At 39.1% G+C, this 16010-nt stretch overlaps 1 protein-coding gene across 1 annotated transcript in view; it reads right to left on the bottom strand.

Annotated features, from left to right (window-relative positions):
* Positions 1 to 16010, bottom strand: part of ROBO1 (roundabout guidance receptor 1) — a 927259-nt gene that overhangs the window by 115940 nt on the left and 795309 nt on the right. Inside the window, 3 exon segments of the mRNA XM_053306810.1 lie at positions 1701 to 1906; positions 8610 to 8781; positions 12336 to 12460. Of these exon segments, the coding sequence (XP_053162785.1) occupies positions 1701 to 1906; positions 8610 to 8781; positions 12336 to 12460 (503 nt within the window).

Genomic DNA, 16010 nt, shown 5'->3' with positions numbered 1-16010 from the left:
CTCTGGAAGCCCCACCCACCCACCAAACAGCTGAGAGGTGGAGATTGAAGGGGCTGCAGCAGCTTGCAGGCTGCTTCACTCCCTGGCCAGAGCAGGAGGGCTATCAGGAGGGAGGCCAGCAGGCAAGTCAAGGGGGACTGGCTAAGGGGCCTTCGGGGGCCCTCCAGGCCCTGTGGGCCTAGAGACATTTGTCTCCCCTTTCCCAATGGAATGTATGCCCCTGAATTGTAGTCAACAACATCTGGTAATCTTTGATCCAAAGAACACTGTTGGATACCCTAACATATTGGGTTGCATCTAAAGAAGTTAGTCATAATTCAGAACCATTGAAATCAATGAATGAGTTCACAGACAAAGCAGAACCATGGTTTATTTCAACTAACTATGCTTAATTTGTAATGGGCTTGTACAAGCCTCATGTGGAACTTAATTAATGCCAGGCTATGCACAACATCCCTGAGCCCTAGGAGTGTGCAATCCCCCCCTCTCATCTCTACACAAGCATATACACATTTGTTCTAGTTAAACTGTATCCGGTTGTGATGCCCAAACCCAATGATCTCAGTTTATTCAGCCTACCTACTTCAAATAAGCTGAGACCAGTATCCAAGATTTGAACAAGTTATAGATCTCAGCTTATTTGAAGTAAACAGATTGGATTTGGATGTCATGACCGATCATGGCTTACTATAACCTAGAGCAGTAGTGGATGCCTATACAGGGATAGGAGAAGGGAGAGACTGTGCATGATACCTGAACCAGGTCATTTCAAAGAATGATTCAGTTTAAAAGAGAGTGCAATGAGGATGGACTTGTGGATTTCACTAAGGGCCGCTCTATCTTTTCCCAACCCCTCTCCCACCATAATTTGAGCCCTAGAGTCTCTTTATCTCAAAGCTGCTGTCAGTCCCAGATTTCTACAAAACAGAAGATGGCCATGTACTGTGCTATGAGCTGAATATGAAAACTGGAAAATGCTCACCTGAAATTACTACTAAACTCAGGCACAAAATAATGAGATATTAAAATACCCTCAAAGGTCAAGTTAAATGCTAAAATAAATAAATAAAATAAATAAATCAGAGATATGTCAGCAAGACATATTCTGTGCTGCCATTATTGAAAGGGCTTGTAACCTGATTAATCTTTGAGACACATTTGAGACACTCAGAATATGTATATGCTATGATTAAAAAATAGTAACAAAGAAATAAATGACAATAGGTTAACTACTTATAGAAAAATATAAATTATAGTCACTGAACTATAAAGGAAAATTTTAAACTATTTATACATTAGCTAAGACATCATGTTATGTAAAACATAACTCATTTATTTATTGTTGATGCAGTTTCTTAGCCACTGTGAAGTTCTGAAGTAAGCTTACAAGACATGGATGGCTGAAGCTCATGTACAGGCACTTTTTCTATGTGGAAAAAGAAATTTTCTAAATTAATTCATCTTAAGAAAATTTTACTTATGAAATCTGCAATTATTTGCCAGTGGCTGTCTTGTAATCTGTGCTGCTTTGGGAATACAGAATAAACAGAAGATATGAAGCCTCAAATAAATTTGATATTAATACAGTTATTTAATAGTTCATTAATTATGAAATTAGAGTTTGCAACATTGAGGGCCCCGGGGCATACACCATAGATGAACAAAACAAAAAGAACTGTGTGGTTTGAGTTTCAAATTACCTTGGCGTATCGAATCTGTAACGTGCCAGTTTCTAGCTGTTTGATTCGGGAGTCCTGTGAGGAGATGAGGATGCCATCTTTTCTCCAGAGAATCGTGGGCATCAGAGTGCCTGCAGCCACACAGCTGAGTACTAAAGTACTATCCACAGCCACAGTCTGATTCACAGGACCCTGTCGGATGACAGGAGGAGGCCGGTCTGCGATCACTGGAAGAGGAAACAATGGGGAGGAAAAGAAATGGCAACTGAAAGCAATTTTCTAATCATCTAAGCAACAGTGGTTACTTTGGGCTTTAAAAGAATCTAAAGATAATTAAATAAGTAATTAAAATAGGAGACATGCATTATTCAGGGAATGGTAATGATGTTCAACTATAGAATATAAAATAATATCAGTAATTTGTTTAAGCAGAGGAACATGGTGGTAAAATCTTCCAGGCATTCATTTAGTTCAACCAACTGCAAACTTCTGAAAGAATGTCTCACCTTCTCTGAATAGTACCCCTTCTCTTTAGTTGAACCTCAGTATATCTGTACAGCAAACTAAGTTCCTAGGCAGGAAGGGAATAACTCAGCTGATGTTCAGGCACAGACTATTCAAGCAAGCAGTAGTCTTTCTATTGCTAAGATTTGCTAGTTTGCTCTGCTCATTAATGATGGGATGAAATCAAAAAATATATGGTGGCATTGGAATTGACCAGTGACTTTTCACAAAGGTTTCTCTTTAATTCCTCCTTTTATTTTTAGTTTTCTAAGGGCAATGTTAATTTAAAGTAAGCACTCCTAATGAATACATTGCACTGTATGTCTAAACCTGATTTTCTATATATATAATTTTCCTGGGTGTGCCTTGGAATGTGCGTCCCAGAGCCCAGCTGATTGGCTGGGTGGTGGACACGCCTGATTGGCTGAGGTGCACCCAGGAGGATTGGTCACCGCGGCGGTGGCAGGCCCGACTGCGGAGGCAAAAGGTGGTAGTGGGCCTGGCCGTGGAGGCAAGGCCCGGGAGAGGGGAAAGAAAGGGGGGGCAGAAGTGGTGGTGGGGAGGAGAGACGGCTGGATCTGGAAGCGGAGACTGGGGCAGAAGGTGGGGGGGAGGTAACCACCGGCTGCAAAAAGCGCACAGATGCTCTGTGTGGGGTTGGTTAGTTAACTGTTAATCTATTTGCTTCTTTTAATATATGCAAATAACTGCTAGATTACTTTAAGCAAGGAACACTAATATCATGAAAGCCAGAGACAGGCTTACATCACAAAATGACTAGAAATGTGCAATTATATCACATGTTTCATTTGTTTTCTTAAGACAGACTGTTCATATATAGGTACTTGGTACTTTTGGCCTTTGGGGGCACTTTCCACAAATAATATACTAGAATTGTGAAATATTTGTATTAAAGGATATGCTTCTGTATTCATGTATTTAATAACACCACAATACTTAGCTTTACATATATTCTTTATTTTATCTACTAATTTAGTGGAGAATCATTGTTGTGTGCTAATTAATCTTTAGCTTCTTTCATTCTTGAGAGGGTTTGAATGATTCCTTAAGATAATCATAATAGTTAAGCATTGCTGTCAACCAGGCTGGCCTTTGGCCTCACTCAAAAGTGTTCTATGATATTCTCCATCTGGTACTTTATATCTCACTCCCAAATTCTCTAAAATTATTTCCCTTTACATAAGCAGGAACTGGTGCAAATCATTATCATTATTAAATAGTAATAGTGAACTCAGATGATTAAGTTCTTATCAGACTGGAAGGAGAAAACTCCAAACAACATAGTGATTTCTACATACTTGGAGGCCTCCTAGGAATTCATGTGTGTGTGAACTAAAGAAAAAAGATCTGTGTTTAAATCCCCAAAATGGCTGTATGTGCTTCCAGGACCTATTGTATGTTCAGGGCTCTTGAACCTTAGTGTTTGGTTTACACATGGAAACAGAGAGCAAAGAGACAGGGAATTTTGTCTGACAGACCTGTGCAGTCAGGTATATGGATATCAGAATGATATCAGAGATATTGGATATATCAAAAATAACTCTGTTCTGATATTTAAAAGCCCATATTGGATTGGAATTATGGGAATCTTTATCCAAATATCAAAAAATAAATATCAGGGAGACATATTGCAATATTGGGAGACAAAATGGCATCAAAAATACAAAATTGTGTCAGCATCTTTTGGCAGTTAGAGCAATTTTTTTTGGATGACCATTTGAAAAATGGCTGAAATCTTCTGCCATCTGCCTGTGTATTTACCCATGTTTCAGAACATGGAACAGCCTCCTGTCTAAAATAGCAGCAGCTCGGATTATCTTTCTCTGAAGCTTTTTTAAAAATAAGGTTTTTGGTTTAACAAAATGGTGCTCTTGTGCAGGAACACCTTGCCAAACCATTATCGTTTAAAAACAAGTGGGGGGGGGGAAATTCCCCATAGATATCTATAGGAAAAGAGGGGAAACAATCAGAAATCGAGAATGATTAGGCAGAGAGTTCTGAAATTTAGCACACATGTAGTTCAGGATGACAGGACTCTGTGTATTGAATTTTAAGTAAATCAGTCAATTGATTGATTTTAAATCATTTGATAGTGTTCTTATGTAACATTTTGATTTCATTGAATTAAAAAGGTGTTCTTGCACAAGATATTTTTGTGCAAAAAATAATTAAAGATCACAGATGGACTGATTTGCTAAAAATTCAATATAGTGTCCTTGTTATCCTGGACTACACACACACACACACACACACACACACACACACACACACACAATATGGTCTGATCAACGCTACAAGGATCATGTTCAGGCTGGCTGGAAATACCAAATAAAGGTATTGCTTTGGGGCTTGGGATACACTGCTCCATTTTATTTTTATATGTCTTACTTGTGCCACAATAACACTTAATATTTGTTATTTGTATAGCTCATTTCAAGTGTTCAAACTTTGAAGGAATATTGCACAGTAAAGGCTGGTGAACACACGAAAACCATTTTAAATTGGTATCTGAGTGGTGGCTGTCTCCACATAGCTAGCCAATTGTTTGCATTGGCTACTGGGGAAATTTCCCTTGCAGCGTTACAAATGGCTGTAATATGACCGTAATATTACTGAGATAATATATGTGGAACTTGAACATCATGCATACTTTTTTGTGAACCACTGTATAAAATTCTAAGATTTCACACAGCAGAAAACTGAGATATTTACCTTTTATACAGATTTAGCTACAGTATATATGTTTGTATACTAAAGGTAAGCCTAAATATATATTTACAATTGACACAATTGTTCCTAAGCATCCTCTCCGACCTGCTTCAAAATTAGTCCCACAGAGTATTCCCTCTAATTTTTTTCATCAGAGGAATGAGGTTGATTCTGGGTGGCTGTATCAAGATAGTGTGCACACATATGCATTATTATGTGCCACTTTGGATCTCTCTCTCTCACACACACATGCGGAAGGAAAGAAGTGTGCTTTACAATTATATTTTATTTATAAAATAAAATACAAAACATTTATTCTACTTATAAAATTGGATTTATAGATTTATAGTTGTCATGCCTTTGTTTGTAGTCAGTCTGTGCGATCTTTTTACAACAGCTGATTAGGTGGTCCACGGTTTCATCTGCTTCTTTACAAAGGCGGCACTTGCTGTTTGTTGTGGATTTTTCAACTTTTGCTCTTATTGCATTTGTTCTTAGTGCCTGTTCTTGTGCAGCAAGTATTAAACCCTCTGTTTCTTTCTTCAAGTTGCCATTCTTAAGCCATTGCCAGGTCTTGGTGATGTCTGATTTTCCACTTATATTGTGCAAATATTGACCATTCAGTGGCTTATTTGTCATTTTTCTGCTCGGTTCTTGACTTGTTCTTTCTTGTAGGCCTGCTTTGTTTCATTGGTGTTGAATAGTTTCTTGTTCTTGACCATTTGAAGTGCATCTTCTTCACTGTCCTTTATATATTCTTCAAGGCCTCTTTTCTCTTCCTCTACTGTTTGATGGACTTGCAGCATTCCTCTTCCACCTGAACTGCGAGGGAGGTATAGCCTATCGACATCACTGTGGGGGTGCAGTGCATGATTGATGGTCATGATTTTCCTGGTCTTACAATCTAGCATCTCTAGCTCTGCCTGGGTCCAGTCTATTATTCCTGCAGTGTATCTGATAACAGGTATACCTGTTATCAAGAGGTGTTGATGGCTTGTATGGTGTTCCCGCCATTGAGTTTGGACTTGAGGATTTTTCTAACTCTCCTGATGTATTCACTTCCAATTTTTCTTTTAACTTCAGTGTGTGCAATGTTATCAGCCTGGAGAATGCCCAAGTATTTGTAAGGTTCTTTCTCTTCCAGGTTCTTGATCTTGCTTCCATTGGGTAGTTCTATTCCTTCTGTTTTTGTTATTTTCCCTCTGTTCATTATTAATGCAGCACACTTGTCTAGTCCAAACTCCATTGCTATATCGCTACTGAATATACGGACAGTGTTTAGCAGTGATTCGATTTCTGACTGGGACTTTCCATACAACTTCAGATCGTCCATGTACAGCAGATGGTTGATTTGACTTGATGTTTTAGATGTTTGGTATCCGAGGCCTGTTTTGTTGAGTATTTGTGAAAGTGGGATCATGGCGATTACAAACAACAGAGGGAATAGTGAGTCCCCTTGGAAAATGCCTCTTCTAATGCTAACCTGTCCAAGTGTCTCGCCATTGATTGTTAACTGTGTACTCCACATGCTCATTGCTTTTTAAATAAATATCTGAATGTTTTTGCTGACACCAGTTGTTTCTAAACATTTTAGTATCCATGTGTGACGCAATGAATCGAAGGCTTTCTTGTAGTCAATCCATGCAACACTTAGATTGGTTTTTCTTCTTTTGCAATTTTCTAAAATCATTTTGTCTATCAGCAGCTGGTCTTTTGTGCCTCTGGTGTTCGGGCAATTTCCTTTCTGTTCAACTGGAAGCTGTTTGTTAGTTAATAAGTGTTGCATCACTTCATCTGCTGTTATTCCAGTTAATAATTTGAACATGGTTGGCAGGCAGGTTATCGGTCTATAATTACTTGGAATTGCACCTTTTGCTGGGTCTTTCATGATGAGATGAGTTTTTCCAGTTGTTAGCCATTGTTCAATATCACCTCCTTGCAAAATATGATTGAACTGTTTTGATAGTTGTTTATGAAGGCTTGTTAGGTGTTTAAGCCAAAAGCCATGCAGTTCATCGTCGCCTGGGGCAGTCCAATTTTTAATTTTCTTTGCTCTTTCACTTATTAATTCTGGTGTTATTATTAGATCTTACATTTGTTGGTTACATTTTTTGACCTCTTTATTATTATTATTGAGATCATTATTATAAATCAGCTGAGAACACTAATAGTTAAAATGTATTATTCAGATTATTTTTCTGAAAAAGAAAGTAGTGTAAAAGTAGCCAAATTCACCTTTGAAAACAACCAACCAGGCAGTCTGGTTTTTCTAGGGCTATCAGGAGAGATCAATAACTTGGTTATCTTACCTTTTAATTTTAATTGTCTTTTGACTGCTTTAAGGAGTTACTTTTTTTAAAAAAAGTATCCAGAAAAACATCATGAACTAAAGAAGCCCAGTTCTTCCATTCACCATTAGATCAGAAAGAAATATTCCTCTGCCCCAAGCATCTTTACAGTCTGATTCTCTGAATGTTTACAGAGAAGGAAGTCACTGCAGGCCACTTCTATACATGTTTACAATGGGACTCACTCTAAAGGAAGTGCCTCGAGGAAGTTATTCAGAGCCCATGATAGGGCACACTGGGAATTCAAGAGCCCAAGTAGTGGGTGGAGATGGTGTGTCCCATGGCTGCTGCTCCCACCCCCACCTTTCCCCATTGCCTGTATCCCCACCCTCCACCTTCGCTGCTTTGCTCTCCTCACTCCACCTTCACTCTGGAGCCCACGTGGAAGCACTGGCAGCAGCAAACACGTGAAGGGACTCAGAGTGCAGGCTGGAGCCGATTCCCCCAATTTTGCAGCACAAGAGACCAAACAACAGGGGAAAGGTGAAGGTGGAGGGTAAGATCAGGGAAATTGGCTCCAGCTTCCACTCTGTTCTCCATCACCTGTTTGCTGTTGCTGCCATGTAGGCTCTGAAAGTCAAAGGTGGAGGGGGAATATACAGGCAACTGGGAAAGGCATCATGGGCAGGATAAGCAGCCGTGGAAGAAGTGGCAAAGACCAGGGGACTTGGTTGGGAGTCAGGAGCAGCAGCCACAGTGGTGTCAAAAGGGCAAATGAGCGGCTCAGTGAATTTTAATTTTGTTATGCTGCCTAGAGATGTATATATTAGGCGGTATAATAAATAAATACATAAATAAGGTAGTATATAAATATGATAGACAGACAGATAGAATAAGTCATTCAAGTACAAACTATAGCAAATATCCTAATATGGAACAAATAATGAACTAGTACATTTCAGCTTATTACTCCATTTAATATGGAGTATACATTACTATATTACTCCATTTCCCCCCTGTAAATATTGACCTTATAGCTCACATCTGTGTTGCATTAATTCACATCTGTGCTGTTGGTTATGCACCTTTTCAACACCTTACTCTGGGGCAGTGTTCCCGCTAAGGTGTATGCATGTGCACGCACTCACATGTTTTTTAATGTCCACTCAGTCAATTTTAGATTGGGCTCAGATTGAATCAAGAAGGCCCCACTCTGAATACACGAGCACATACACTGCCTTGATACTGCCACCCAGAACAAAATTCCTTCCACGCACAGATGAAAATAATTAGAGAGCACACTGTTCAGGGGCAAGCATATACATGTAAAATCATATCCTCTTGCTTCTAGAGATACAGTCTAAATACTAATTACTAATAAAAACATGAACTTTTTAGTTTACTTTACCATCAGTAACCTCCAAGTATGCTTTTGTTGTGATGCTTCCTGCAACATTTAAAGTCTGGCAGATATAATATCCAACATCAGATCGCTGGACATTTGTAATAGTAAGATCACCAGTTTGTGAGACAGAAAACCGGCTGGAAGACTGAGGAGGTTGATATGAAAAAAGCAGGTTCTGAAACATGTAGAGGAAAAGTAGAAATAGGAGAGTTATTGATTCCCCTCCCATATATGTGCACTTTAAATATTAACCTTGACATTATTTCTACTCTGTACAACTGTGAGGAATGCCACTATTAGTCCATTTTTTAGATAAGAGAGTGAGGCTGAGCCTGAGAGACAGCCAAGAGTCACTCAGGCACTACATCACAAAATAGTTTTGATGCAAAAATTAGATTAATATTAAATTAGATTTTAATATAGATACTTCATGAACAATTGTAACAAACTATATATTGAACTAAGTAGAGTTCACTTTTACTCAATATGCAAAGGATCAAATTCAGCTCAATTAGTACTGTATTATACATTGAAAAATATAAATCAGAACATATTATACATTTGCTGAATACAGTTAAGTCAGTTAGTAGAACTAGTCAAGGTGGTGTCTAGCAACAACTATGATGTTGCTGAGGTTTCTGGTTCAAAGCCCTTTAGTAATTGTACCCAAGAGCTGGAGCAGACCATTACATACATTCAGGAAGAACTGGCATCAAATTATCTTATTAGACAAAATTGTGTTATCAATTGATATTACTTATAATACATAGTACACAGAAGTAATACACAGAAGTAATCTCTGTGTTTAGAAGCAACTACTACTAGATACAAATATAGTAGTACAAGCAACTAGATAGGGATTGGTAATCTCCTCATGTACCATTTTCAATACTTTCAGAGCATTTGGCTGCTGTTTGAAAAAGAGCAAAGCTAGTTGAACTGATTCAATAAGACATTTCTTGGATCCTATATTGTCAAATGGGTATGCAAATATAAACACAAAATGACATGTACAATTTCTGATTGAATAGGGGTTACTAACAGTGGTTAGTAATGTGCATCTAAAACCAATGCAATATAGTAATGAGAATGCTAATTTATAAATTATTACCGTTAACATGTGAAATCACTGTTGAAAATATTTACAGAATGTAATGGCTAGATATTGCTTGCTCATAGATTCCCAGATTATGATTTTATGTAATATCAGATCATTAGTCTTAACTGAGAATAGGAAATTAGTAACACACTTCGTGCCACACTGTTAGTAATGAATAAACAATGGAAAATCCTAACTAGGGATGTGCCCACTGTTCAAGCACAGTTCGGGAGCTTTAAGAAAGACAAAAGCAAGTCTTTACTTGCTCTCCACAACACCATGGAGCTTCTTGTTGAGGCAGTGCATGTCCCAAGAATCCCATGTGGCGCCAGCATGCACATGGTGTCCATGCATGTGTAGGCACCATTTGTGTGGTCACCATGGCACCTGCACAGACACCATGTGCATTGGGCTGGCCTCTTGGGATGCATGACACCCCAGCAGGAAGCTACATGGGACGGCTGCATAGGGCAGCAGAGAGCAAGTGAACCTGCTCTTTTCTTTCTTAAAGCTCACCAACTGTGTTCCCAAACTGTGCTCAAACCAGAGTTAGTGCACTTCCCTAATCCCAACCCCTCAACATGTAATGTGAGTGTTGTAAAACTGACAACCTGTGTTAGGTGAAGAGAGGGTCAACAACTAACAGAAAACTTCGTTTATAAATTGAGTCTCTTTATTCTCTATGGGAATCATACAAATCAAGATAATGTGCAGTCATTTGTGCTTTTAGGACTATCTGAAATGAAATCGATCCATTCTCTATTCTGATTTATTTATGTTGGCAGTGTAACTTAATTCTGTAGTAAAATATAGGTAATCAGCTACTTTTTAAGCATATGTGTAATGATTCTATATATTTTTACTGTAATGCACGTCATTCCTACATTTCCCCTTTGTTTCTCTTCATTTTTTACTTGGGGGTGTTACGTAAAGCAGTAATGCTGTGCTTTATTCATAAATGCAGATAAGTACTTTTGTATGTGTGCACAACGGCAAACATGCTACTCAGCCTTTTGAGGGCAAAGCAATAGCTCCGTCCTCACAAGGAGCCAGTTAACTGGGGGTGTGTGAGGCTTTTCTCACAGCTCAGCACATGGGTAAGGGGAAGCGATTGTCGCTTCTCTCCCCTCCCCACAAAAGCCCTGTTCTCTGCCATGACTATGTACTGATAGCTGTGCAGCCCTTGCTCCTCTTATAAGGTTGTTATATATAAGCAAATGTTTTTTCAGCCTAGTACAAGGAAAAGATATACTACTACAAAAGAAAGAAAATTGCTGACATGATCAGGTGAATGATAATCTACTCAAAGTAGTCCCATTGGAATTAAAAGGACAAGTTGCATAACTTCAATAAATTTAATGAGACTACTTTTGAGCAATTTTACTCATCATGTCAGTCAATATTGACAAAATGTTACTAATTTATTATGTCTGTAAAAACATGAAAAATATGAAATTTAGGAGCAGATAGACAGGTTTTGAAAGATGTTTCATTTTATTTATTTTAATCCCCTTAGTACTAGTACTAATTTTCTGTTCCTTGCCTTTCCTAATGACCAAAGGGTTGTGTGTGTGTGTGTGTGTGTGTGTTTGTGTTTAAAACAGCAATTCCCACCCTCTGGGCATACAATATAGCAAATCGCTTTTGAAGCTAATAAGCATTAGAGAAAAGGCCAAGTGAACCACTATGTTCTGCACACCTAAAGTAGCTCATTGGATACCAGCTTTATCACCAGTTTTACCCCTATTTAACAAAGATTTTTTGATAAAACCTTAAAAAAGGTTTTAACAACAAACTTTGAATTATAAGCACATGCTGCATTTGCTTTGATAATACATAAGAAGCAGTGGCATAGAACTCTGAGCTCAGTTTCATGTATACAGACCACCAAATGCCAGGTTCAGTTTTCCATACTTGACTAAAAGATATGTTAACTTCTTATATTTCACAAAGAAACATGCTTAGTGCTTTTCCTTGAGATTAACATTTATAATCCTGAAATTACCAAAACAAACAGGATATGCCATATTTCATTACACCCTAAATACTAACAGATCCTTATCACTGATATTTTCCTTCTCATTTTCACTTTTCAGTGAAATTCAACATTCGACCAAAAAACAACCAAAAAAAACCAGCTTATAGCTTGATTTAAAATGTAGTATCTGATCATATTGTTTCTGTCTTAAAAATAAATCAATTTAAATTTGTCTTGCAAAACATACATTTCCTGGCCTGCACACAGTCCTGATCGATATCGGGGAACAGGGAGGCCAGGAGACATGTTCTGCCCAAATTCAAACAACTTTTTTCTCTATATATTATTTTAAAACTATAAAGTAGACTGTAGTTTTTATTTTATTTTATTGTTAAATTTGTATACCAACCTTCATTAAAACAATCCCACGGCGGTTTTTAAAATACTGAGCTAGTGCTTGTCAGTGTGGCATACATATGTATACAGTACATATACATATACTCTGGCAAAAATAAAAGAATAGGCAGGCACACCAACAGAGGTTTCCGGGATATGGGTTCTGGGCTCCCAGGGAGAATGAAGGCTAGCACAGTGCTGGATTACCATGAACTGATTGAATGTGGGCATCTCAATAGGATTAATTTTCTTTTACCTGACTTCCTTCTCTGCGCCAAAATATTGCTGGTTGAGGGTTTCCAGTTGCTTCGCACTGAAAAGTCACTGTTCTGCCCAATGCAGCCACCTGGTCACGAGGTTTCACAACAAAGTGTGGTGGCTCTGAAGGAAGAAAAGTATATGGAAATTAGAAGGGTTCATTCTTTATCCATTTGAAAAGTTAAGGATTTATTTATCAATTTTTTGGCATATAGAAAGGTCCTCTTTAAAATAATAATAAAAATGGGTTCAATAACGATATTGTTTTAACTAGGTCTGGTGTCTCAGGTGTTCCATAAGCCTTCTCCTCTTTAAAACTATAACAGAACAGTCTAAAGTCTCACAAAACCAAATTGTCTTTAGTGATGCTTCTTGCAAAGATATTCTATGGACTCTTAGGAGAACCTTGAAGAATATTTTTTATCAGTCACAGCAAAAACACACTTCCCTCACGTATTGCACTAAGAACTCTTATAGTAAAAAATCTGTCTATCTATCTGTCTATCTATTATTCTATACCGCCCATCCAAAAATGGCTCAGGGCAGTTTACACAGAGAAATAATAAATAAATAAGATAAATAAAAGGGATCCCTGACCCCAAAGGGCTCACAATCTAAAAAGAAACACAAGATTGACACCAGCAACAGTCACTGGAAGTACTGTGCTGGGGGTGGATAGAGCCAGTTACTCTCCCCCGGCCAAATAAAGAGAATCACAACGTTAAAAGGCGTCTCTTTGCCAAGTTAGCAGGGTAAATGATTGCAAATTTGAGGTTACATAAACAAAAATCATAATCTTTGATTTATGATAGTTCAGGAATTATTTAATAGCTTCCATAAGATGCTTGATTTTGATATAGACTGGGGTGCTCATTTTTTTCTCCCAATTTAACTCAAAAGCCCCAGGATTGCTACTGTGTAAATTATAACTATTTAAACATCTTCAATGCAATTACTGAAGAGGAATGAATTTAAAGCAACAGTGAAGCTGAATGCCTCCTTCATTTACATAGGCAAGGGCATGTTCGAACAAAATATATATGTAAATGAAGGCAAATTTGAAACATCTGCTCAACATGACATTATAAATACTGCCAGCATTGTCCAAACTGTTTGATTTATACAGACTTAAATGGCCACTTCATCTAGCAGTAAATAGAACGTCAAAAATTATGTCAGTTACATTAAGCTACAGCAGTTCAATGTATAAAAGCACACTGAGTAAACTAGACTAGGGAAAAAAACTCCTTTAAACACTTATGTTTCAGCTTACCTTCTTATGCTTCAAAAGAAATGGCTTAAATTAGAGATCTTCCTGGTTTATATGTTTCAGATCCTTAACCTATCAGCCATCTGAAAAACTAATTATTTTCATGCTCATTCTACTGAGTGTCACAGACAGGGCAAGTCACAATCACACCTTATTCTTATTCTGGTTTTTAGGATTTTCACATCACTGATCCTTCCTTCCTTAAAAACACTTCTGATAGCAAGCTATGTGAGATGGCATTCAGCCTTAAGAGTGACTGCTCTGTGTGTCTTCCCCCCCCTTTTAATTGCAGTCCCTGCCAACTGCTTTATCCCCCGCCACTTTTTTTTTATTTGTACCAGCAGCACCAGTGCCTTTAATTGGGTGCTGCTTGGAATTTTATTGTATTTCTTGATCCTAGCAGTAGCCAGCCTCACACCCAGTAACATTAATAACTGGGGTGCTGTGTGTCTGTGTGTGTGTGTGTGTGTGTGCGCGCACACACTGCAACCCCTTCCCCCAATTATTTTAAAATAGTAAGAAACCCAGTGGCTTAACTGGGTGCTGTGTTTGGATTTTATTTTGTGTGGATTTTTATCTTGTGCATTGATTTTCTTGTAGCCAGCCCCCTTTAGTAACTGGCGCACTGTGATTCCCCCCATCCAAATTGCTTCAAATTGTACTAGAAGCACCAGTGCCTTTAACTGGGTGAATTTTATTCCTTGTATTTGTTTCTTCTTCTTCTTAATGACTGAGGTGTGCTGTGGATGTGGGGTGTGTGTGTGTAATCATTATTATTTTTGTTATTATCATTATTATTATTCTACAGTCCTGCTGCCACCTTTGCTGCTGCTGTCTGTGTGCTTGCCTGCCTGTGCCTAGTGGATGGCATGTGGTATACAGCCTGCCAGGCTCCCTCTGTGTACCTTGGCTTTGGGGGATTTTTTCTTGTTTTGATTGTTTGGGTGGGTGACCATGGGCCCTTCCCTCAGCTGTCAAGCCAGTGTCTGCTCGGCCCAAGAATGCCTCTGAGAGTGACACCTGGCAGACTCCAGCCAAAGATGACACTGGAAGCCCTCAACCAAAGATGCCAGTAAGGTGGTACCCCCACCCCCCGTCAGGTTATTTGGGGGAAAGGAGGGATCAGGTGGCAGGGCTGTAGGTGAGGAGGGGTGGGTTAGAGAGAGGCCATACTAATCCCATGCCATTCTTCACATTTCTTCCTTTGTCCTTTTCCCTAATGTTGCTCATTTGCTCTCCTATAAAAACAGTGTTCCCAATAAAGCCTGATGCTTTATTTAATTTTTTATCCTTCTCTGTGTGCACCACAGTGCTATAGGTAGCACTGTGTGTGTGGCACAGAGAGCATAAATACGGCACACCCTATTCCACACCTCCTAAAAGGTGCTTCTTCTCCCTCCTGTCAGGGCTTAAATTTTAAAAAAATGTCTAAGATGTCTGGGAGGGTGCACAGCAGAGCTAGGAGCAGAGTGGCAGGCAGAGGGAGGAGTGATGTTGCTGGTCATGCTGGGCAATGGCGAGAGGGGCCTACTCCCCAAGATGTCCACCCACTGAAGTGGTTGTGTGCAGGCTCACCTATCTGGTGGAGGCTTGCCATGCAGTGCAGCTGCATGTGGAGGCTGAGGTTGAAATAGTGGAGAGGTACTCCCCTGTCAGGGAAGGAGGTGTCCGTTGCTAGCCCAGCCAGATTGTGCTCTCCATCATTCCCAATCCCCACTGGTGGTGTGACACCCCTCCCCCCCAATTCTGGAACTGAGGAAGAGCAGGAGGTCATCATTCCTGTTATTATGGGACCTTTATAGCCCTGGTCGGAGAGCAGTGATGATAGTGGCACCCAGAACATACCAGCAGGCCCAGTACCACTACCATTAAAATGGTCCTGGACTGAAAGAAGCATTGTGTGGGACTACTTTGAGCTGTGCCATGGTGATCCACACCATGCAGTCTGCACTCACTGCAGAACACATATCAGCAATGGAAGTTTCTAATCTCCCCATCCCCTTTTGTGGGGAAAGGGATGGAAGAAAGGTGCAACTGTTGAGTTTGCCATTGATAACTTTTTTCTTGAAAGGCAGTAAAAGCATTCTTCTTCTTCTTCTTCTTCTTCCTCTTCCTCTTCCTCTATTTACACACAGTCTACCAGATGTTATTGACTGGATTTGGTACTTTAATTATCGAGCCCTTTCCAAGGGTCTAGGATAACTAAAGAAAAATTAAAGATAGCATCGTAGTATTCGTGCTGTCCCAAGTAGTGTGGCCTTGTGTTGTAATTTTAATCAATGCCCAAGGTGTCAAGATGGTGTTCAAGTTCTTTTGGTACTGCACCAAGGGCACCAACAACTATTGGCACTACAATTGTTTTCTACTTCCAGAGCTGCTGAATTTCAATCTGAAGGTCCTTGT

Source organism: Hemicordylus capensis, chromosome 3, assembly GCF_027244095.1.
Source record: "Hemicordylus capensis ecotype Gifberg chromosome 3, rHemCap1.1.pri, whole genome shotgun sequence".
Lineage (NCBI taxonomy): Eukaryota > Metazoa > Chordata > Lepidosauria > Squamata > Cordylidae > Hemicordylus > Hemicordylus capensis.
The sequence above is the reverse complement of the archived record's forward strand: the minus strand, read 5'-3'. Positions and strand labels throughout refer to the sequence as shown.